The 22,283-nt window shown below is 40.3% G+C and overlaps 13 protein-coding genes across 13 annotated transcripts; 7 read left to right on the top strand and 6 right to left on the bottom strand.

The window, feature by feature from the left end:
* Positions 1-291: 291 nt before the first annotated feature.
* On the top strand, positions 292-1,752 carry OGAPODRAFT_13920 (uncharacterized protein; the record flags this gene model as incomplete). The annotated part of the gene is made up of 1 exon (XM_018353391.1): positions 292-1,752. One exon carries the CDS (start codon positions 292-294, stop codon positions 1,750-1,752), a length of 1,461 nt encoding a protein of 486 aa, XP_018210094.1.
* Positions 1,753-2,540: 788 nt separating this feature from the next.
* OGAPODRAFT_16939 (uncharacterized protein) lies at positions 2,541-4,075 on the bottom strand. Its single transcript, XM_018354768.1, has one exon. The coding sequence runs from the start codon at positions 3,783-3,785 to the stop codon at positions 2,571-2,573; it is 1,215 nt and encodes a 404-aa protein (XP_018210095.1). The 5' UTR covers positions 3,786-4,075; the 3' UTR covers positions 2,541-2,570.
* A 1,028-nt stretch (positions 4,076-5,103) lies between these two features.
* OGAPODRAFT_16940 (uncharacterized protein) lies at positions 5,104-8,572 on the top strand. Its single transcript, XM_018354769.1, has one exon. The coding sequence runs from the start codon at positions 5,190-5,192 to the stop codon at positions 8,520-8,522; it is 3,333 nt and encodes a 1,110-aa protein (XP_018210096.1). The 5' UTR covers positions 5,104-5,189; the 3' UTR covers positions 8,523-8,572.
* A 136-nt stretch (positions 8,573-8,708) lies between these two features.
* Positions 8,709-9,383, bottom strand: OGAPODRAFT_77330 (uncharacterized protein; the record flags this gene model as incomplete). The annotated part of the gene is made up of 2 exons (XM_018356317.1): positions 8,709-9,307; positions 9,363-9,383. The coding sequence occupies 2 exons, from the start codon at positions 9,381-9,383 to the stop codon at positions 8,768-8,770; spliced, it is 561 nt and encodes a 186-aa protein (XP_018210097.1). The 3' UTR covers positions 8,709-8,767.
* A 113-nt stretch (positions 9,384-9,496) lies between these two features.
* OGAPODRAFT_16941 (uncharacterized protein) lies at positions 9,497-11,823 on the top strand. The gene has a single exon (XM_018354770.1). It carries the CDS (start codon positions 9,618-9,620, stop codon positions 11,304-11,306), a length of 1,689 nt encoding a protein of 562 aa, XP_018210098.1. The 5' UTR covers positions 9,497-9,617; the 3' UTR covers positions 11,307-11,823.
* Positions 9,497-11,866, bottom strand: OGAPODRAFT_77332 (uncharacterized protein; the record flags this gene model as incomplete). Its single annotated transcript, XM_018356318.1, has 1 exon — positions 9,497-11,866. One exon carries the CDS (start codon positions 11,864-11,866, stop codon positions 11,345-11,347), a length of 522 nt encoding a protein of 173 aa, XP_018210099.1. The 3' UTR covers positions 9,497-11,344.
* A 108-nt stretch (positions 11,867-11,974) lies between these two features.
* Positions 11,975-13,587, top strand: OGAPODRAFT_94969 (uncharacterized protein). The gene has a single exon (XM_018357661.1). It carries the CDS (start codon positions 12,022-12,024, stop codon positions 12,823-12,825), a length of 804 nt encoding a protein of 267 aa, XP_018210100.1. The 5' UTR covers positions 11,975-12,021; the 3' UTR covers positions 12,826-13,587.
* OGAPODRAFT_16943 (uncharacterized protein) lies at positions 11,976-13,587 on the bottom strand. Its single transcript, XM_018354771.1, has one exon. It carries the CDS (start codon positions 13,532-13,534, stop codon positions 12,851-12,853), a length of 684 nt encoding a protein of 227 aa, XP_018210101.1. The 5' UTR covers positions 13,535-13,587; the 3' UTR covers positions 11,976-12,850.
* Positions 13,588-13,823: 236 nt separating this feature from the next.
* On the bottom strand, positions 13,824-15,058 carry OGAPODRAFT_101621 (uncharacterized protein; the record flags this gene model as incomplete). The annotated part of the gene is made up of 2 exons (XM_018353060.1): positions 13,824-14,976; positions 15,017-15,058. The coding sequence occupies 2 exons, from the start codon at positions 15,056-15,058 to the stop codon at positions 14,452-14,454; spliced, it is 567 nt and encodes a 188-aa protein (XP_018210102.1). The 3' UTR covers positions 13,824-14,451.
* A 1,875-nt stretch (positions 15,059-16,933) lies between these two features.
* OGAPODRAFT_16945 (uncharacterized protein) lies at positions 16,934-17,413 on the top strand. Its single transcript, XM_018354772.1, has one exon. It carries the CDS (start codon positions 16,989-16,991, stop codon positions 17,205-17,207), a length of 219 nt encoding a protein of 72 aa, XP_018210103.1. The 5' UTR covers positions 16,934-16,988; the 3' UTR covers positions 17,208-17,413.
* Positions 17,414-17,442: 29 nt separating this feature from the next.
* OGAPODRAFT_13930 (uncharacterized protein) lies at positions 17,443-18,789 on the top strand (the record flags this gene model as incomplete). Its single annotated transcript, XM_018353392.1, has 1 exon — positions 17,443-18,789. The coding sequence occupies one exon, from the start codon at positions 17,443-17,445 to the stop codon at positions 18,787-18,789; it is 1,347 nt and encodes a 448-aa protein (XP_018210104.1).
* Positions 18,790-18,931: 142 nt separating this feature from the next.
* Positions 18,932-20,635, top strand: OGAPODRAFT_16946 (uncharacterized protein). Its single transcript, XM_018354773.1, has one exon. The coding sequence runs from the start codon at positions 18,958-18,960 to the stop codon at positions 20,587-20,589; it is 1,632 nt and encodes a 543-aa protein (XP_018210105.1). The 5' UTR covers positions 18,932-18,957; the 3' UTR covers positions 20,590-20,635.
* OGAPODRAFT_101626 (uncharacterized protein) lies at positions 20,632-22,164 on the bottom strand (the record flags this gene model as incomplete). Its single annotated transcript, XM_018353061.1, has 1 exon — positions 20,632-22,164. Exon 1 carries the CDS (start codon positions 22,039-22,041, stop codon positions 20,632-20,634), a length of 1,410 nt encoding a protein of 469 aa, XP_018210106.1. The 5' UTR covers positions 22,042-22,164.
* Between the last annotated feature and the right edge of the window lie 119 nt (positions 22,165-22,283).

Raw genomic sequence — 22,283 nt, forward strand, 5'->3', positions numbered from 1 at the left:
ATATTTTGTATCAATTTTTTTGGGTGATACACATACATGCGTATAATTCCGACTAGTTATATCAACCCCCGCCAACGGACGTGTGCTAATCCCTATATCATTCCGTTGAGAGGTACATAGAGTTTACCTGACGTAACGGTGAATAGCAAGCACTCCACATCATTTAATTAGTGGTTTTGTGAAGAAGTTTGATAACGTCTATAATTGATCATCTATAGAAAAAATTACTTACCATAAATTCCGCTGTCCGCAAACTAAACTACTCTACGATTATTTTTGTGCTCCTATAAGATGTATGGAAATGATATCGAAAACCGAAGCTTAAAAGAGGCGTTTATTTCTGATGTGTATTTTGCAACCCAGCGGTCCATCGTTGATGATAAGCCTCTTGTGATTTTGGTGGAGGAATTGTGTCAAGCTACACAAAAGGACAGGAACACTGAGACAAACTTAACAATATCCCGTTCCCACTACCAGCTCTTCCAGCAGGAGTTTCTAGGATTAACCATTCAAAAGCCATCTTCTGACTTTGAATTGCTACTGCAAATATTTCCTCAAGTTCAGCTTTTAGCCCCTCCATCTCTTATCGCCATATACCGGGGACGTATCATTCACTCTATGAAAGGCAGCGCCTGTTCATTTAAAACAGGAGACTTTCTTACTGAAGTACACCAAAAAACAAAGCAGGAGCGCATGCGACAAAGTCACGATAATTCTCCCAAGACAAGGCATAGTGAAGATTCCTCCAAAAATAATGGGGGCGATTCGAATGCCGATTCGCAAGAAGATATTGGCTTGCCTCAAAATATTCCGTGCTCAAATTCCAGAAGTTGCAACATACGTTCAGCAAGAAACCAGTACAGTCACACACAGGAGGACAAGAAAAGATTACTGAGAAAATTAGAGAGGATGGAGAAGCAATTGAAACCGGAGTTAGAGAGTAGGAGATTTGCGAAACGTACACAGTCCGAAGTATCTCAAGAATCAAATCCTCCCACAGATGAATGTTATATCCAAGTGAAATTAGTGGATGGGATAACGAAGCGTATGAAGTTTTCAAGATTTGATAAGCTGTCTACTGTACGTGAATTCATATTGAAAAACTACAAAGAATACCAACAAATACCGTTTCAGTTTTTCAAAACCACTGAACGGCTTACTTATTCTCAAGACCATGAAAACTTGATGCTCGACCAGCTCCAATTAGATAGGTGCACCTTGATACTAAAACCAATTGATCCATTCGAGAGTCATACTGACACCGATCATCAAGGGTCAACTTCTTCCTATCAATGGTTCAAAAAAAAAATATTATCTTTTCTTGGATATGGTGACGACCAGTTACCTAGAATTCCTACAGATCATGCCAACGTAATCTCGTCTGCTACAAATAGGATTTCATCCCACTCACCCACACTGGACTCCGAATCGGATACGGATACAGTATACCACTCGCCTGAAATACGTTCCCTACTGTCGAGATCAACATCACCTTTTGAACCATCGCTCAATATATCATCTTCGGATTCCAACTTTGACTTGAATGGAGTGAGCAGCAAATTCCTTTCAAATTCTTGCTATATCTCATCCTCATCCCAACGTTCATCAAACACGCGACCTGGCTCTGTAGCAGCTGGTACTTCTGCCTCGTCATCGAAAGGCAAATTAGCCGAGCTACTGGGCAGCGGAGGAGACGAAAACGGCCTAAATTATGTGAATATTGAAGATCACAACGACGACAAACTTTCATGAAAACAAACAAATTTGATATGGAAATACCATTTGTATTGTACAGAAGCTAATAAACTAACTCTACTCATCCAGTGTCCTGTTTGAACCATTATCATGGACCTCCGCAACATTCTTCGAGGCAGAAGCAAGCCAGTAAAGCAGCCAAGCAACCTCCATAACAACCACATCCGCTATCCCTCTGCTTTGGAGGCTGTTGCTGCACGTACATAGGTTGTTGTTGAGGTTGGTAATAGCCTTGTGGAGGTTGTTGGTATCCACCCTGTTGCGGAGGGTATCCACCCTGTTGATAATATCCCTGAGTTATTATTAGTAATTAAAGATTCCTCGAGCCAAAAGTAAGAGCATGCCAACTTTCATGAGTGTTACGTGTTAGCCTGTAGAATCTTGATTGTTGAAATCAAGACCGACATGCACTGTCTGAGGCACATAGCGAAAAGTACTTACCTGGTTGTTCATCGTTCTGCTAATAGGTACCAAGTTGTTAACGTGGAAATTTGTGGCTTGAAAGAAGAAAACTATTCCTGAAACGAGATGTTTTGAAATTTCATTTATAGTGTCTGCTTTCTTCTTTAAACGGCGTGGCTGTGCAGGCACCTTTTTGTTACTAATAAATAGGGTGGGTAGAACAGATAATTTGACTAGAATGTTAGGCTTTTATCTCATACCCGAAGATAAGATAAGTGTGCGGGAAGGCTGAATCCAAAACATCCCTCACTGCAGCAAAAATGACGTTGCTATTTCAAAACGCAAATTAACGACTTCTTGAATACATTTATTTTACTGTTATCATTGAAAACATATCAAAAGAATACGAAGCTTCATTGTAATAATTGATCCCTGTAATGTGCTTGATGATTGATAAACTTTGCTGATCTCCTATCATTAACATCCTTAAGTTTTTCCTGTCTAGCCCAAACTCTCTTCTTGGCCTGGAGCTCCTTGCGATCTATAGATTGGACAAAATGTCTGGTTTCTGCCGCGACTAACGTTCCCTGGCCTTCTGTAAGTTCCCTCTCGGGCTTCAGATTTTGCTTGTAGTATCTCATTAAAGATCTATGGCCAGCCACATGACCGTTCGGAAGGTAAAGCTCGTATCCGTTAGTGTATAGATCATCCGTGGACATTTCATCCTCTGAACCTTCATCAGCTGCATTATCTGATAAATCTTCCCATTCTTCATCATTATCCGTAATATCAGCCTCCGTGTTCCTTGAATAACTGGACTCGAAATTATAAAACTCTGAAATTTCGAGCTTTTCATTTAAAGTTTCATAAGGAATTTTGCAATGCCCTTTTGCACGCATATGTTGCCTCACGCTCTCAATGTTTCGACCCTGGAAATTGCAAGATAAACACATATTACCCAGTCCAACTTTCTCAGATAGATAGTGTATTAATCCAGCTTTGTCGACCAAGTACTTTGGTTCTGGAATAAACAATCCATGATTTTTGAACATGTGATCTATGTTTTCGTCTAGATCGGAAGACACGTGGCTACAAAACATACACGTGTCCAACGGTATCTCAACTTTGTTTTTGATTTTCTGGTCCATGAGCTGTTCGGTCTCCCAATCGTCATCATCACAGTCCCTAGTTTCAACATGAGAGGCATTATCGTATTGCACTGGGGTTTCTTTTTGGTCATTGATCACACTTTTTGCTTCATCACTTTCAGTCCTCATTTTATCATATATAGGCATTCCGTCATTGGACAATATCATTCGTCGTCTCGCAATCTCCAAAAGCTGCTTTTTCTTTTCTAACAAAGCCTCTTTTTCCAATCTCCTTTGCTGTTTTTTAGTCATTTGTTTGCCATTAGCCCCTGCTGAATCTCTAATTTCATGTCCCTCACTGGTATTGGCTATATTTCCTACTTTCTCATTGAATAGCTCTTCACTTATGGGAGGCAATTGTGAGACTCGTCTTTTGAGATTATATCTATGCCAATCAGTCTTCATGTGAGAACGCTGATCCTCAGGCCTTGAAAAGGCAAGCGAGCATGAGTTGCAAGTATATTGAAGTCCGGAAGACATGATTCAGCAGAAATATTTGATCCGGAAATGTTTTAATCTACTCTTGCCACCAAAATTTTTTTCCAAAAAATTTTATTAATCTTGTTCTTACACCTCCCTATTAATGAAAAAAACTTATGAAAACAGTTCTGAATATATTTCCGCGTTCATAGCCTGAGAGGTTAACAAGGATTCAATGCCAGTAACGAATATTGGTCTGATTCAATCTACCACGCCTAAGTCGTAAAATAGGGTTTGACGATGATCGATATCTAGTCAAACAAACGGTGGGATATCTAAAAGTACATTTGTTTTTTTTTTTTTTTTTTTTTGAACACGCTTGTGCAACGTATCTTCGGCCAGATGTTGCTGTGCTACGAAGCACATTTATTGATATTATGTGATTAATTTCATTGGAAAAATTGTAAGAGGGAGATAGCAGCAGTATTCAGATGTCCGTAAGATCCAAGATAGACCCCGCTCTGTATTTGGCAAGTGGGGTCATTTTCAGAGGCCAACGAGCGGGATTGCAGCTCAGGTGGGGCTGCCTCAAAAAAGGCGGTCAACTAAATAAATTTCTTGCGCTCTAGATACCGGAATTAAGCAACACAATAAAAAATCCGAGCACACGGCGTGGGCTTAGGTTAGGTTTTCCGGTATATTTTTCTTATGTTTTGTATAACTACAGCTACGTGTATAGGATCATTTATTGAAGCTGGGTCAAACCTATTTGGCGGTAAAAAAAGATGCAGGTTGGGGTGCCCCGCTCTGGTGAATACTTGGAAGCTTCCCCCGCCCGAATTGAGCTCAACATAAATTATTAATTCCTCGATAATTACGTAAAGAATAAGTTTTAAATAACAGACTGACGCAGGTTCTTGATCTCAACAAAAAGAAATACAAGTGAGGAGAATCGATTTCGGTTCAAGAAGTTGTCTCAGGAGATGATCCGATTTGCCAAAACCTCTCTCAGACTTACGTACGTTTGTATGCAGCCAGGCATTTCCAAGAAAATGTCTTCTAGATATAGCTAATAGAGTAATTTGTATGAATAACGAACGTGGTAGAAAGCTAAAATGGTGGTGTGCTTTTTCCCTAACCTTAGGAGCGCAAGTGGGCAAAATTCGGACTTCGAGAAATCACACCTTAGGTGATCACCAGATACCTGCACGGGATAAAATCGTATTGTTAACAATAATAGGCGAAATTCAAAACGGAAATAGATGCAGAAAAAGAAAACGATGCACTAACCATCAATCTCCGTTACACGGTTATTTGGATCACCTAATAGCTCGAGGAGCTGCGCTGTTTAATTCTTAACTTTAAAGTCAAAGCTGCTTTTTCACCAAATTGCAGTAAAGGTTTACGCTTTTGATTTCCTAGATCCAGTTAAACCACGAACACCACTGATATAGTTTGCTAATAATGGAAGGCATCAGCAAACCAGTTGGCTTCGGAGAGAATAAAGAGAGTATGGTGAAAAGGGAGTTATCTGATGAAGATCTTTTTGTTTTAGAATCTCGGCTCAGTGAGTCTTCTAGTTCAGCTAACTTGACCAACTCTCCATCACCTCCTCATAATTCTAATCTATCCAATGGACACTCTATCAAACCTACCATAACAAGGACTACATCGTCTGGATCTTCTTATGTCCATCGCCAACATACACCTTCACATGGACATGGTTCCCGCCATTTAGCTCATCATCACCATAACAACAGTGTGTTTCCTCAAAGGACGATAAAGGGTGAACCATCTGACTCACTTGAAGATGATGCCATCGAGGAAGCAGAGAGTTTTGAAAACAAAAGTCAATCACGTAATAAACCGCTGATAGAACAAGCTTGCGACTCCTGCCGAAGAAGGAAATTACGCTGTACAAAGGAATTGCCCAAATGTTCAAAGTGTATGGATCACGGCTGGGAGTGTGTTTATTCACCCCGAGCTGTTCGATCTCCGCTTACTAGAGCTTACTTGACTAAGGTTGAGAATAGGGTGAAACAGCTGGAAACTTTTCTTTTAAAGGCATTTCCTGGTGAGGATTTAGAGCAGATGCTAGGTGGGTTTTCAAGAACTGGCTCGAGCATGCAGTCTCTGAGCAATTCCCCGAACATCAGCACATATTCATTTCTCTCACAAAATAAACAGAACTGTGATAATACAAGCAGCACGCAAACATTGCAGGATTTCTCACTAGATGCTTCGTCAGCTTCGATCTTCAAAAAAGAGACTCCCCAACAGATCTCATCCCGACTTCCAGATGAATTCATGGTCACCGATCTATCTAATAACACCAATTTTGATTGGTCAGAAGATGATGAAGAGAGAGAGAAAGGTTTGATGCTGAACGGATCACCGTCATCTCCGTCGTCAATAACATCTTTCCACGAACCAAAGAATTCGGTGATCTCTTTCAACTCGCTTGACCACCTTCATACAAGCCAAGCTCAGTCGTCGACTATCAGCACAAAGACTAACAATTCGTCTCTTTGTACTTCACCATATCTTAGGGCCGTTGCTCCTTCCTTTTCTACAGATGGAATGGGAGTCAATCCCACTACCAAATCAGGATTTCTGGGCGTAGGATCTTCTTCTTCATTTTTGAGGGTCATGAAGATTGACAAGATCGATGAGGAAGATGTACCAGATTGTGTGAATCCTGGCGCCACAGATACGGACTTTGTCATGGATGATTTCGATCTGACATCATGCAACAACAATTCTGAAACAGGAAAGCCTATGAAATCCCCACCGAACGTGACCATGAATCCTCAGATCAAGAGGCAGATAGTAGAGGGGTTGAAAAGGGGCCTAGACAACATGGAACAGAATAAAATAGGCGAGGAGCTCGAGCAATATCTGAATATGAGGTCAACACAAGAAGAGTTCTTGCAAAGCTATTTCAGATATTATCATACCTCCTATCCCTTTATTCATAAGGAAACATTCATGAAACATTACAGAAGACAGTTACCTGTAAAAAACGAGGCTCACTGGCTTGTTTTGTTCAACACAGTTCTTGCCTTAGGCTGCTGGTGTTTACATGGGGATCGTACTACCATTGATCTTGCATATTACCATCGTGCTAAGAAAGCACTGAATACAGGTGCCAACGTGTTTGAATGTGGTAATATCATGTTATTGAGTGCCTTGATCCTACTGAGCAATTACTCGCAAAAGCGGAATAAACCAAATACCGGATGGAATTTTTTGGGCTTAGCAGTAAGGATGGCAATTTCTCTGGGAATGCACAAAGAGTTCAATGAGAAATCGAATAGTCGGGAAACTCGTAAAGAAGATCTGTTGAATCTTGAAATCAAACGACGTCTATGGTGGGGTTTGTACATATTCGACGCTGGAGCATCTATTACATTTGGAAGACCAATTAATCTGCCTCCTCCAGAAGTTGTTGATGTTAAGATGGTAAGCAACATAAATGATGATGAGCTTTCTCAGATCATTGAGAACACGGATGGTTGCAGTACTGTTACAGAGGAAATGATCAACAAACCATATCCCACATTATACTCCGCCTTGATTGCGCAAACGAAACTGACTTTCCTTACTACACCATTTTACTCAAAACTTATCTCCAAGCCTGCTCCCACGTTACAGGAGTGTTTCAACATGAACGCGACTTTGAACAAATTCATTGATGAATTGCCAGGCTATTTTCATGAGGATGAGTCTGTTGCTAAACGAGAATTTTTCAAGTCTTTACCATCAAATCTTCGTCAATCGACGAATGAATCACAGCTACCTGAATGGTTTTTGCTTTCCAGAAATAGGCTCATTTGGAGATATAGAAACATGCAAATAATTTTGTTCAGGCCTTTTATTTGGCAAAGAATTGTGGGAGTTTCCAATCCTGAAGTGATGGAAAGCTGCAACACTGAGGAAGCCAAAGAAGGAAGAAGAGTTTGTCTCAAGGCAGCTTCTGAAACAATCAAGTCAATTGATAAATTTGTGAAGGATAATGAATCTCATCTATCCATCATTGCCGTGTGGTACGCAACATATTTCTTGTTCCAGGCGGTTTTGATCCCAATAGCTTGCCTGTGTTCTGACTCTTCATCTTCACATTCCACTTCATGGATGGATGATATCAATCGCGCCAAAAATGCCTTGCTAGTTATGTCAAGATATAACTCAATGGGGTCTAAGTTGACTAAGGTTATAAATAAGCTTCTGGGCCAAAAGTCAGCTTCTTCGAAATCAAGGCAAACAGCACCTAACGAAAAACAATTTTCTAGCTATTCAGTTACGAAAGTCAACAGTGCATCTTCGAACGATTCTCTTTATAGCCACCCATCAAGTTGTTTTGCCAATCAGAGATATCCGGCAACGGTGTCTTTTGATGGACCAAAGCTTGCGAAATCAACAGAACCGTCAAACTTCATGGATAACGTGACTGAAGATATGAGCGCCCAGAACATGGAATCATTCATGTCATTGGACGCTTACTTGAATCTTGATACGGAAAACACCCCTGATTCTGCAATGTTTGACTTTGAAAAAAAGAGGAAACTATCTGATGCAGAAAATGCGAAACCTTTCAACTCGTCTCGTACATCGCTTTTCAACACAGGAAATACAACTTCCATTTCCAATTCCGTTGACACTATGAATAATTTCAACCTGGACCCTAGTTCAGAGCACAAGGATAAGGAACAGCCTTCTGACAAGAAAGAGCTATTAAATGATATCTACTCAATGCTCTTTGACGAATTTACTGATCCGATGGCCTTTAGCATCTAGCGGCTTAATTATGCTTTTATGATTACATAATGTTTATAGATATATAGTAATGATTCACGTTTATAGATTTAAATCTTGTACCCTAATTAGTAGGGCAAAGAATTGCATGACCAGTTGAGCTCTATTTGAGCTCTATTGAATTAATCAATATAGATCACAAATTCCATACATCTTACATGGTTTAGGGTGATTGACAGTTCAATAAATAAACTAAATAAATAATGGGGAATAAGATAATTTTCTGATCATTGGTCGACTGGATCGACTTCCCCAACTCTCGGAGGTGAAAGACTTATGCCCCATTTTTCTTCACCTTCTCTAACCTCATAGTATTTTTTCAAATCAATACCATGATTTTGATGATTTACGAAATTGAACCAAGGAATAATACCAAGCATCATGTGGCTATCTTTAGAATTTCTGGATGCGACATCTTGTAGATAAGGTGTAAGAGACGAGACACCATATGGATTCATATTTTGGCTCAATAACTTTTTGACTTCATACCTGTCTTTCTTCACTTCCCTCTCATTTTCAGCTTGCCCTTTGAATCGCTGCACAGATCTTTTATATGCAATTAGAAAACCGCCAATAAAGCCTAGGACACCAGCAGCTCTCAAATGAACTGCTGGCGGTCTTCCAAATTTAGCTCCTGATGCTGGCTCATATTTCTCTAGCCCAAACAAGCCTAATGGTAGAAACAGAGTGCCTGTAACCCAAGCAGCGTAATCAGATAATCTGAAGTATCGCACAACTTTAGTGAACTCCGGATCTTGGTCAATCAGCTAGATGGTTAGATCACAACTTCCTCCTCCTAGTATGCTAGATGCTACAACCTACCTCAAATGTTTTCCTAGTCATTGCATAAAATAGTATCAGTATTTGATTGAACTAAAGTGGGGAATCGATATGTGGAGACCTTAGGGATACAGAGTTTGATAACAAATTAGGTAATCAAAGCAGAAGTTTTTTTTGTTCGTCGAAGGGCATCCAGGCAAACAAATATAGACGCGTTCCGATTCAGCTTGAATTAATTCAGTAAAGCCATACTCTGAGTGAACGCTAAAATTTCGTGAGATCAAAGGTAATTTGGTGATGGTTGCAAAGAGGAGACCTGGAATTGTACTCACATTGAACAGCAAAAAACCAGCAGTCATTGATGAAGTTGGCACATCCGAAACCTTGAGCAAAGATACCTATATGAGCATCATAGACTCGATCAATGACCTTATTGATGAAGACTATGGAGTAGCTATTATTGGAGATTTTATAAAGCTGCCTCCCAAAAAATTGTATCCCGATTATTATCAGTTAATTGAGTCCCCAATATCCTTAAATGAGATAAAAGCCAAGGTTAAAAAGTCGGACCGCTATTCAGTTCAAGAATTCCTGAATGACTTTCAATTAATGGCAAACAATGCCAATACTTATAATGACCCTCAAAGCTATATTGCTAAGAATGCGAACAAGATATATGAATTTGTTAAATCTAAAATATCAGATATCATTTCGAATTTGAAGGGCTCTGAAACGTCACACACGAAGAAAAAAGCCAAAGCAGAAAAGAGAGCAGAAGGGGGAGCTAATGATGGTGGTAGTGATTATACTGTTGACCTTAAAAACATTCTGAAATCAATCATAAACTATAAGGTCCCTTCTAGAGGCAAGTTATCGACACCGTTCATGGATCTTGTTGATGGTGATATGTATCCAGACTACTACAAGATCATCAAAGAGGGCATGTCGTTCAACTTGGTCAAACAAAAGCTTGACGATGGCGAATATGCCGATGATAAAGAAGGAGTTGTCAGGTTCAAGCACGACATTAACCTTATCTTCGCTAACGCCCAAACTTACAATCATGAGGATAGCCTTCTTTACCAAGATGCGGTGATTCTTCAAAAGTTTGCCAAGGAAAAAATGGAAAAGCTGGAGTCATCAATTTCATCATCTCCAGAGCTAGAGGATGCTTCTTTTGACGATTATGACAGACCTAACTCTAAAAAAGCGAAAACGACTGTCAAGAAAGAGGACTATAAGAAAAAGAAATTACCAAAATCGAAAAAGAGAACAATCCACGATGTGGAAGAGGAGGATGAAGAGAATGAGGAAAGTGGACAAGACCCTGAAGATGATGAACAAAATTCTGAAGATGACGAAAGCATCAGACATGCTAAGGGTACCGACAGTCATGACTACAATGATGAATATCCGGTAGAGGAGGGAAGTCTTTCAGAAGAACCTGCTTTCATACAAGGTCACGAAAAAAAGGGACAAACGAATTCTCATGTCAAGCAGATCACTCTCTCGTCAAGCACTAAAAGTTACTCACAAACAAATTCTAACAGACTCTATGAACTCACCTTCTTGAACCCTGATACGATGAATGCCATAACGCTGCCCTCTGACATTGTGGGACAGCCTTTGGTTGTCTTCGTATCGCTTTCGAACTCCATCATAAACGAGCGCTATCACTCTGAACTGAGAGTGAATAATGAAACGGTAAAGCCATTTCCAATTGCAATATCTTACGATGGTAAAGGTGAGAATGACTTTTTGGCTGCAAGATATGAGATCAAAGCTGGCTACGGAATTAATCTGGTCGAATTCATTCTCAAAGTACCAGAACTCAAAGATGTTACTAAGGGAGAGACCTTAGTGGAAGAGGAGTCAAAATTCCGTCGCCGAGCTGCTGCTTTGAGTCCTATCAATGCAGCTATTAATGCGGAAGACAAGAACTACGACGTTCAAAGAATCAAGATCTGGATAAATGTTTCTCAATAAGCGTCTATGTAGATTAAATATGACACATATTTCACAACTTAGCCGAACTTTACCTTCAGGGCACCAATATTGCCGGTGTCGAATCGAATGCATCTGTCAAAAGGAACATCCATTTTGTCTTCCAAAATAGCGAGCTCTTTTTCCATTTCCTGGCAAACTTCACTGCAGTCCAGGACCTCAATTTGCGTCAAGCCGCGTGCGCCAACAGAATCATATCCCCCAACTGCCTGCAATTGGGGAGTAGAGTTTTGATCTAATGAAGCTAATGAGGTTGCCGTCGGCACATCTACTGTTTTCAAAGATGCTTGATTTTGTAGTGATGGCGAAACTGGTTCCTTAAGAATGAATTGCGACTGGAAATGTAAGAAGTTTGTTAAGTCTATGAGATGGTCATTTGTCGAGTTCAGTATGCTATTCAGTTCTTTATTTCTTTGCTCTAAAATTTGCTCCTCATATTGTTGTTGCACAACTGATGACGATATGTTCTCCCCCAGAAGAGGCGCAGTTTCGTCAAAATCATCATCGGCTGGCGGATGAAGGCAAGACAAACAAATCCCCATTAGAAGACAGAATTAGATTATGCGTTGATTAGTGAAAAAAAAGGTGTTAAGATGTTAGAAAATATAAATCCTGTAGTGGCAAATACTGAATTGAAACACATCATAGGCCGAAACATTAAGACCTTCCTTTTTTAATAGCTAGCAGATTACTCTAAATGGCAGGCTTAAGCTTCGATAACTTTCAAAGAAACCAGTTCCTTTCAAAGAATGGAGTCCAGACCCCGCAGGCAATTTCCACTGGTACCACTATCGTGGGATGCAAATTCAAAGATGGTGTAGTGATTGCTGCGGATACCAGAGCTACGGCTGGGCCTATAGTGGCAGACAAGAATTGTGAGAAACTGCATCGTCTGGCTCCTAGGATTTGGTGTGCAGGTGCAGGAACAGCAGCAGATACCGAAATGGTCACCCAGCTAGTTCAATCTAATTTAGAGTTACACTCGATGTCTTTGAACAGAGAGCCAAGAGTCTCTTCAGCACTACAAATGCTAAAGCAACATCTCTTCAAATATCAAGGACATATTGGGGCGTATCTGATTGTGGCTGGGGTGGATCCTAAAGGAGCTCATTTGTTTTCAATTCACGCGCATGGTTCTACAGACATTGGTTTCTATCAATCTTTAGGGTCAGGATCGCTTGCTGCTATGGCAGTTCTCGAACGTGATTGGAAAGAAGACTTGACCAAAGAGGAAGCCATGAAACTCTGTGCGGATGCTATTGAAGCCGGTATTTGGAACGATTTGGGATCGGGCTCCAATGTCGACTTATGTGTAATGGAAATTGGCAAGGATGCACAATTATACAGAAACTTCTTGACACCTAATGTCCGAGAAGCAAAAGCAAGAAATTATAAGTTCGAGAGAGGAACAACGGCTATATTAAAGGAAAGCATCTACAATCTATGTGAGGTCGAGGAAGTTCGGGTGATGACAGGGGATGCAATGGAGGTTGACGCTTAGGAGACATCAAGGTAAAGTACATAGATTATTTGGCATTGAGTTGCTTTAGCACCTCAATAGTTCCCTCAACAATTGCTTCATGTTCAAGAGCATGTATTCTAGCTTCCCACTCTTCGAGCGATTCTTTCTTAACATCGATTTCTTTCACGATAAGAGGAGTGCCTTTGTCGACCTCCTCGATAACGTAGTGAACCATACAACCACCTTTATCAACTAATCCATCTTGACCAGCTTTCCAGGAGCGTTCAATCGCATTCGTGCCTTCGAACTGACCAGGAAGAGCAGGATGAAGATTGATAATTGGAATCTTGGCTTGATGGAGAGGCTTGAGGAAATCGGAGGATAATATGAGCATCCAGCCAGCGCACACGATAACATCTGGTTTGAGCTTTCCGATTATGATATTTACTAAATCTTTGTTAAATTTCGCTCTCGCTTCATCTCTTGCATCTTTGTTTTCCTTAGGAATCCCTCTATAGTACGTCTTGAGTTCATGGGTCATAGTTGGTATACCAGCTTGAGATGCTCTTTCGAGACCATATGCTTTGGAGGACGATGAGATAACATGTATGATTTTCCCAGGTATTTTACCACTATTGCAATTGTCGATAAGCGCCTGCAGGTTTGACCCATTCCCAGAAATCAGAACCAAGATGGATGGAAGAGCCATTCTTGAAATTATTTCAATTTTTAATTTAGTTCCTGTCATTTTGATCAGACGAAAAAATATTCTAAATACAATTGTTAAGTAATTCATAGAGGTGTTTCTTATCTATTATATCGTCTAGAGTCAGAAGTAAGCCAGACAGTTGCGGCTGATGTTATGTAGGTTTGATCAACGTCAATGAGATTCATGACAAAGATGTTAACCAAAGAGGACAAAAACTAATGGAAATGTCATTCATCTACTCTCTTTTTTACTTTGCGTCCTCTTCTTGCCAACTTTAGGAACGTTGTAGAAAAGTGTGTAGTCTCATGAATCTCTTAAGAATAGGAGAGGAAAGTAAATCAGGCTTGCTTCTCATAATTGGGATCACTTATGCGAGTAATATAACTTTGTGCTGCCACATGGATCATCTAGATATCAGATTAGTTGTTCACGTGAACTAGCTGACAACGCCAATTATAATCGCAAAATATTAAAGGTTCAAACGTCAGCGATAATTAATGGGATATTGGTAATCCCTTATTTCTTGGTTGTCGTAAAACAATCTTCTTACGGCGTAATATTCTGAATGTCTGCCTACTAAGCTGCGAAAGATTGCCTTCATAATGTCGTTACATGTTAACAATGTGGTGAACGATACGGATTCCAAAATTTCAGGGAGACTTCTAATCAACACCAAACTGAAGTTGATCTTGTATAGTATTATTCAGTAAAGAAACACATTTTGATAGCAGTGAATAAGTATTGCTTCGGTTTAGTTGAGCAAGTATTTTGCACACCAGGTTCGTCTCAAGTATTTGACGTTTAGCTGATCGACTAATATCATTTATACAATATCCTCTATTTCTCCAAAAAACTTCATTTCCTAGCAATTGTTGACATGATGAATTAGAGTTCATATTGGTGGTGCAAAAGTGAATAGAAAGCACATGAGATTCAAACGGGCAGGAAAATGGTCGTCAATTTGGCTTCTTGAGCCACCACATCTTCAAATCTTTGTATGATTTATGACTGTTTTTGAACAACTGTTTTTCGTAGCTATCGAGATTATTCATGAATTCCAAATTACCGCCAGTAAAGTGATCATTCAATTTGAAGCTTAAATCGTTTAATTCACTTGCTCTGTCAACCAATGCCTTACTTATAAGCTCCACCAATTCCGCGTCTCCAAACATGTTTGACCATTTCGTAACAATGCGATAGTAGAACATGTATGGATTTAGGTTGAGTCGCAAAGCATCTGACTTTATAAAGTTGAGGAAAACAGGAGAAAAGAATTCAGGCTCTAGAAGTTTCAAGAACGTGGTTTCTCTATACTCGTCATTTTCTTCGTATTCAGAGGAGTTGGAAATAGAGCAAATGGCTAGGATTTCAGCCAGCCATATAGGCAATTCAAGTCTGACGTTCTCTTTTATTGGACGACCAGGCTCTCCATTCAAATAACCCAGTCCTGGGATTGTAATTGAGAACTTGCATGGCAATTTCTTTGATGTTAGTCCATTGCAGAAAAAAAAAACAACCTACCTGACTGTCTGCCAGTATATCATCTATGTCATAGTAGCTCATGGATCAATGATATCTAATCTCAGCGAATAGTGTGTAAGTCTGTTCCTGCTGCTCCGATTATCAACTTGATCTATCCTGAGTTGTTCAGGAACGCGTTTCGAAAAAATATATACCTGTTTAGCACAGCCAGCTAGCTATTTATTTTTATTTTGCGTCTGCAGATAAACGTTCCGACATCTATTTCTCAAATGTTAATTTGTTACATAGCAAGTCTGCAATCCTCTGTAATCTTCTCCATCCATTCGTTTTCATCATACTCATTAAAGTCAGTTTTTGGATCACGTATCACCATGCTGTCCAAGGCATCAAATATTTGCCTGTCCATGCTGTTCAACTTCTCATAAGTGAGATCGTCTTCAAGTTTAACGTTGAATTTATGAGCTAGTTGCTTCAGTAGAACGTCTTTTCGCTGAAAGTAATTGATGGAAGTTCGGAAGTGGCGAATGTAGACAAAGGTCAAAATGTGGGGGACCCAATGATCTTGTAACGTATTGTTGTCCGTTAAAAGGGACTGCATTATTACTCTCAAAGCAGGTGAACTCTTGAGCCTGTAGAATTCTGCAAATGAATTCAAAATTTGAATCATAGTTTTCACTCTTTTGCACTTGCGAGCATGTTTCATGAATATAGTCATGGTGGAACTTTTCGGATTGATGCCTCGAAGCTTGTGTTCTTGAATCATAAATTTCCACGCACCTTCAAAATCATTTCCAGTCTGAAGGAACTTGAAAATTATGCTATTCATGCAATTGACATCCAGCTTCCCATCGGTTCTATGATAGTAGTCTAATATCTCGAATAGAGAGCAACCCCTGTTCAGCATGTCAACAATGTGTATGTCTTGAAATTGACTTGCAGCTCGGTGCAGACCATGAGAAAGCATTAGTTGTTTCAATTCTTGCTTAGCTGGCACTTCCGTAGGCATGAGACTCAAGGATATGTAATATGTGCAAAGATCCGTCTTGACATTCAGTGCTTTCATTCGCAGTAAGATAGCTTCCCAAATTGCCAACCGCTCACGTACAACGTTTGTGTCTTTCAAGTAATGCTTTCCCAAAAGATTGAACGTCATTGCATTGGGCTTCTTATTATCTTTTTCCATACGGCGAAATATTCTTTTAATCATGATTTCATCATTTTTGTCCAGGAAAAAGTCAATTAGTTTGTTGCAATACTTCACTGAATGCATGAAACCAAGTTGGTCGTTTGCAAAGAGTTTTCGCAAAATAGTTGCAGCTTTGTGAGAATTGTTGAGAAATTTGAACGTTGTAAGTTTATGAACGAACTCACGAAGTTGTTTCTCTGTCCTCGGTTTTGGAGGCAATTTGGGAAATTCGCTTTCAATCCATAAAAGTCTAAACACTCTATGGAATGAACTCTTCCTGTACGAAAGTTTTGAAAAATCGTCGGTGAGATCCATAAGCAAACCAAATATTCGCTGGGACGTGTAGCAAATGGCTTCAAAGTCTTTTCCGTGCTGTCGAAGGCCACTATTCAGTTCATGCGGGCTATCTGGTATCGCTCTATTGTTGTCCGATGGAGTGGAGTACAGTTTGTTCTTTGGAGAATAGGCAATGCTGATAGACGATAGCATGCCGACTCTTCCTCGAGATCCATATGACGGTCGCACAAGCCAGTATGCCTGGCTTATATTTCTCGTAACTAAGAACTGTATCATATTATGGCCATTTTTCTTATTGTGATGCTGCGGCCGTGAGAGTGAAATCTTTATGTTAAGGATCCCAACCTAATATTGAAATATTTTTTTTGTACTTTTTAAGGATCTGGACGTGTATAGTAAGTAATATAGTTCAAGGGCGCAGAGAAATTTGTCCAGGCAGATTTCTAAAATTTTTTTCAAGTTTAAAAAAAGTTAGCTTGAGCTTATCCGTTTCCACCTCGTCAACGCTGATCTATATATTCAACAATAATGAGCAGAGAAGGATTTGTCCCCCCTACGGCAGCAAATTTGGGAAACGCGGCTTCTGGAATCCAAAGTCTCAAAGATTACGGAGTGAAATACATCTGTGCACAATGTGCAGTCAACTTTTCTCTCTCCCCAAAAGAACCTGTTAGATGCAAGGAATGTGGTCACAGGGTTCTTTACAAAGCCAGAACAAAACGGATGGTTCAATTCGAGGCTAGATAGTTACCTTCTCGGAGTTGTTTCAAGACCATTCAAGAGAGCGAGAATTGTATAATAGTAAATGGTGTTCACGGTTGCTGACTGTAATCAGAATAAACAGCAGCGCACTAACTTGTTCAGATCAATTATGAACCGAAGCTGATTTTTGAGCTGTATGAAGTCTTTGCTGCTAATAGCTCAGGATTGAATAATTTATAAATAAAAAAAAAATCCGATTTAATACTCCACCTGATTATATATGATCAGCCATTTTGCCAGGCAAGCTCCTTTTGGGTATCGTCACCTAGCGCTCAAGCGAGGGGCATATTCACGTATAACGTCCCGCTTTGCAACTTCCGCAAGTGAATCCGAAATCAGCATACGTGCAATGCTTGAAGACAATCGTCGCGCCATCAAAACCCCAAAACTTTTTGAATCACCTGAAAGAGTACATGCGCGAGAGGTTCTCCTTGTCGATTTACTTATCAATTCACAATCATGCAGAACAAACGACGAGTTGCAAGAGTGGGAGGATTTCCGAGATCAACTGCAATGCGGTACCAAAGGAATATCTCCAAGTACAAAATCTGTCGGGGTGCGACATACAGGGAGTAAGAGAACGAACATTTTGTCAAAAATAGATACAGATGAGACCTATAGAGCATTTTCTGCGAGCAGTGTATCAGAGATAGAGACGACAAAATGTCCCTTGGACCCCCAAACAAATTTGTCGAATGTATTCGTGAATCCCGAAGAGAGGAACAAGGCCTATGGATTATTCAAACACGCATGTCAAGGACAAGGACTTATGGATGAGAGCGTCAGGAGCCATACGTTCAATTTGTTCATGTATGCGGAACTTGCTCGGCTAGCAAGTGCTAATCATTTATTCATTATTGATATACTCATTTTGCTTGCCAAAATACTCCACAGGTATTCTATTAAGTCCACATATGCAACTTTTATGATCGCGCTTCATCATATGAGGTCATCAAGTGCTCGTAGACTCTTGATTGGACACATTCAAAGGTCAAGAGTGAATTTGGATTCAGACTCAATAGGGCTGATATTAGCCAAAGAGGATCTGCTGGGCGGAAAAATTAGACATCAGCATTTGCTCAAAAATGCCAACAGATTTGACGAGGGAAGCTCTAATTTCATTCTAGCATTTCTGTTAGATGTTAGCCCGAATTTAGCTGTGAAATATTTCAACAACCGGTATGTATTTGGCACAGAGCGATCCAAATTGAATAGTTCGACCGTTGAAGTTTTTGTGGATTTCTTTGTTCCACGAAAGAGATACAAGGAACTCTTCAATGTCTTCTTTTTCATTGAAAGGCATCTAGGACTGAGCATGAACTACTTTCTATTGCATACACTTTCGGGAATGATAATGGAATGGTCTTCGTTTCCCGGCCAGCTTATCACAGAACCCTTATTACTTTATTATCACTATCTTCGGACCAAACGAGGCTTCAAAATACCGAAAGCACTTGTTGCCAGGGTAAACGAGAGGTTGAAACCTGACGGGGGATACGATAAAACCCGTGCTTCTGATCTTATCAAGATTGTGGCTCAATCGAACTCTTACCGTTTGACAATATAGTCGGGACGATCGTCGCGTACAAAAAAAAATCTTATTAATGTATAACCATCAAGGTATAATTCACTAATCAATATAGATTTCTTGTACTGACCACAACTTGAAAATCATAAATCTGTTCGCAGTATATGAATCAAAGGGTCAATTTTTCAAAATCTTGCTACTCTGACCATGTCACCTTCTGCTGTGAGAGATTCTCAGGAACGATATGACGAGCTGCAATGCTATCTGTACTCGGAAGCAGAGCCTATGAACGAGCTTTTGAAATGTTGCTATGACCCTTCTCATCTTTTGAATCAGGAAAACTGTCACGAAGACGAAGATGATGATCAATCAGATTGCTGCTTTGATTATTGCTGCTTCGATAATTGTGTCGATGTTCCCGATCACGAAAAGCCGATTCAAGATACAATATCTACTGCTACATCACCGGACAGACAGACCAAGCTCGAAACCTTTCACTCCGATTCTGAGTATTTTAGCCGGGATGGGCGATTTAACTTCTCAAACAATAACTTGCCTGGAAATAACGAAGATAAGCTGGGGAATATTGATTTACTCGCCAATATGTTCCCCTGTGCTGCTAACCCACATAAGGTATTCCCACAAGTTAGTGTTAATGATGTGCGACAAGAAAATAAGTACTTGTCACAGTCACATCATCACCACATGCATTTTGAGGATCAATACAATGGGAATGTGGTTCGACATGATATTATTATTCCCTCGAACATTCATACTCATTTGCGTAGCCACAGCCACCACCACTGTCCTGACCATGAACAGGACCAACCTGGTGCTTTAAATTCCTCGCATCATCATCATCATCACCATCATCATCATCAGCTAAGTCAGACTCATGCTGTTATAAAGGAAGAGGAGAATCATGCGCCTCCGCACAAAAGGGTGAAACTGACCAATGAAGAGCCCTCAAACTTCATATCGTGCAAATGGAATGGCTGCAATGATGAACTTGATAGCTCATCTTTCAACCAACATATCTTAGACTCCCATATCAATATCAAGTCCGATACCTATGACTGTGAGTGGAAAGAATGTTTCTTTTCAACAGATAACCTTGATGATCTCCTTATGCATGCTGGATTACATTTAGACCAATCCCCAGTGTCCATGGACACTTTGACAAATACCTCGAGTAGCACGAAACCTGCTCCTCACAATCATGCTTCCAATGCGGAGCATACATGCTTATGGGTTTCGGAGGATGGCTCGACCTGCAATGAACACTTCATGACGACTACAGATCTCACAAACCATGTTATAGAAGTTCACGTTCAATCCAAGAAATCCGAATACACATGTCGCTGGAAAGATTGCACTAGAGAACTGAAACCTTTTACACAACGCCAGAAGGTCATCAGACACTTGAATACTCATACAAAACATAAGCCATTTGTATGCCATTATTGTATGAAAAGCTTTTCTTTGGAATTGATGCTTGAGCAGCATTTAAGGACCCATACTGGAGAAACCCCGTTCAAGTGTAATGTTTGCGGTAAAGAGTTCAAAACTTCATCATCTTACACGATACATCAGAGAATACATACCGGTGAAAAACCGCTAGAGTGTCAGATCTGCGGTAAAAAGTTCAGGGAATCATCGAACCTCAACAAACATATGAAGACACATACGAGAAAATTCAAGTGCGATTGCTGTATGAAGAGTTTTGACGACGAAGCGAAATTCAAGAAACATCAGACATTGTGTCAAGAGATTGGACGTCCAAATCTAAAATGGAGTTGCCGTGTGGACCAAGAGGTTGGTGTAAAAGTAGGGCAATGAAAATTAGTTATATATATATGTATACTTTGAATCTTGCAGACTTTATCGCTTGACACTTCCCACAACTCCGATATCGAGGAATAAACTTAAAATTAACGCCAAGCCCGAAAAGCCAATTCCCACGTAGTAACAGTATTTCATTCCCTCGAAAAGCTCTTCTAGATGGTCAGCCTGGTTGGCTTGCCCATAGTATGGGTCTCTGGAAGCCAAAATAGTGGTGGATATTCCCAAACCCACGGAAGAGCTCAATTGGATCACAGTATTAAAAGTACCCGCTGCTTGACTTTGTAGTGAGCGCTCAACTGACGAAAGGGAGCAACGGTTTGCAACATTGTACACAAGGTCGACGCCCAAGACTGTGACACAAAATGACCAAAAAGGCCCCAGAAAATAATTTCTATGAATACTGTTGGTAGCCCAAATGATACTGGAAACAATAAAACCACCGCATCCTATTGTAACCAGATATTTTCCTGGAATGATATGCATGGTAAACCCAGCAAACAAACTGACCAATGAGCCAGCTATTGGCTGTGGAAGGAAACAGCAAGCTGTGATAATGACTGAGTATTTTCGTATCTGCTCAAAGTACAGAACAGCGTTATAGTTGAGAATACCAAAGAATAACATCCAACTCAAACTTGCAATGCAAATGCACAAAACAAAATTCCTGCTTTTGAACATCTTCATTTGAATTAGTGGGGTTTTGGGCACATACGTCTCGTAGAAACCGAATCCGATTACGAGCGCAAGTCCAACAATCAAGAGGGCGATAATGTAGGGAGTTCGCCATCTTTTTTCTGTCGCATCTACCTGTGTCAATGAAAAACAAATCAGAGTGAAACCTGACAAAGACATCAAAGCACCTAGGTAATCTAGGCCTTTGAAAATCTTCTTGGCGTGCTTCCAATCAATTCTCTTGTCATTAGGCAAGAACAAGAGCACCCCGATACTTGTTATACAGTATAGGATAGCCAGAAAATAATGAACTGAGCGCCAGTTGAGAATGGAAACACAAACTCCTGCGATGAAGTATCCTGATGCACCTCCTATGGGTGCTCCTATACTGAAACAACTCATTACTAAATTTTTTCGCCGTGAATCTCTGTAGGTCGCACCAAGAAACCCTGCAGCTGCTGGTGTTCCACAAGCAACTGCTGCTCCTTGTAATGCTCTGAAGACACAAAGCAAAATGAAATCATTCATGAAGCCTCCTATCAAAGCAAAAATCGCAAACGAGGTATATCCAAATAATAATGCATTTTTGCGACCAAATGCGTCTGCAATGTTTCCCATCAAAAGTAAGCAGCTGCCATTCGCCAGCATGACCCCTGAGACACACCAGGTCAACTGTCCTCCCGAAATCTTAAAGTGTTCGGAGGTCGCGGTTAAGCTGGTCTGGTAAGCGGCTGAAGACATAGACGCTGCGCAAGGGGCAAACGTCAAACACATGCAACTTACAATTTCATGAATAGCAGACTTAAAAATAGGAGGGCGCTGTTCAGGATCGCTATAATCGGCAGGGGCCTTCGAACCTGTCCGTTGAACCGGTGATTTTTCTTCTCTTAAGCTTTCTCGATTTTGGGGATGACTCTCGTTTTCTATTGCATTTGAGGCAACACTTTCAATGTCAGGCTCTTCTATATCCATACTTTATCAATAAGCACCAAAGTACCGAGAGCAAAGCTAGTTTC

This window comes from Ogataea polymorpha, assembly GCF_001664045.1.
Source record: "Ogataea polymorpha strain NCYC 495 leu1.1 chromosome Unknown OGAPOscaffold_5, whole genome shotgun sequence".
In the NCBI taxonomy this organism is placed as follows: domain Eukaryota; kingdom Fungi; phylum Ascomycota; class Pichiomycetes; order Pichiales; family Pichiaceae; genus Ogataea; species Ogataea polymorpha.

Excerpts from the sequence above, each read along its gene's own strand:
- OGAPODRAFT_16945 (XM_018354772.1), top strand. The coding sequence starts at position 16,989 with ATGAGCAGAGAAGGATTTGTCCCCCCTACGGCAGCAAATTTGGGAAAC.
- OGAPODRAFT_16941 (XM_018354770.1), top strand. The coding sequence starts at position 9,618 with ATGGTTGCAAAGAGGAGACCTGGAATTGTACTCACATTGAACAGCAAA.
- OGAPODRAFT_16946 (XM_018354773.1), top strand. The coding sequence starts at position 18,958 with ATGTCACCTTCTGCTGTGAGAGATTCTCAGGAACGATATGACGAGCTG.
- OGAPODRAFT_16943 (XM_018354771.1), bottom strand. The coding sequence starts at position 13,534 with ATGACAGGAACTAAATTAAAAATTGAAATAATTTCAAGAATGGCTCTT.
- OGAPODRAFT_16940 (XM_018354769.1), top strand. The coding sequence starts at position 5,190 with ATGGAAGGCATCAGCAAACCAGTTGGCTTCGGAGAGAATAAAGAGAGT.
- OGAPODRAFT_94969 (XM_018357661.1), top strand. The coding sequence starts at position 12,022 with ATGGCAGGCTTAAGCTTCGATAACTTTCAAAGAAACCAGTTCCTTTCA.
- OGAPODRAFT_16939 (XM_018354768.1), bottom strand. The coding sequence starts at position 3,785 with ATGTCTTCCGGACTTCAATATACTTGCAACTCATGCTCGCTTGCCTTT.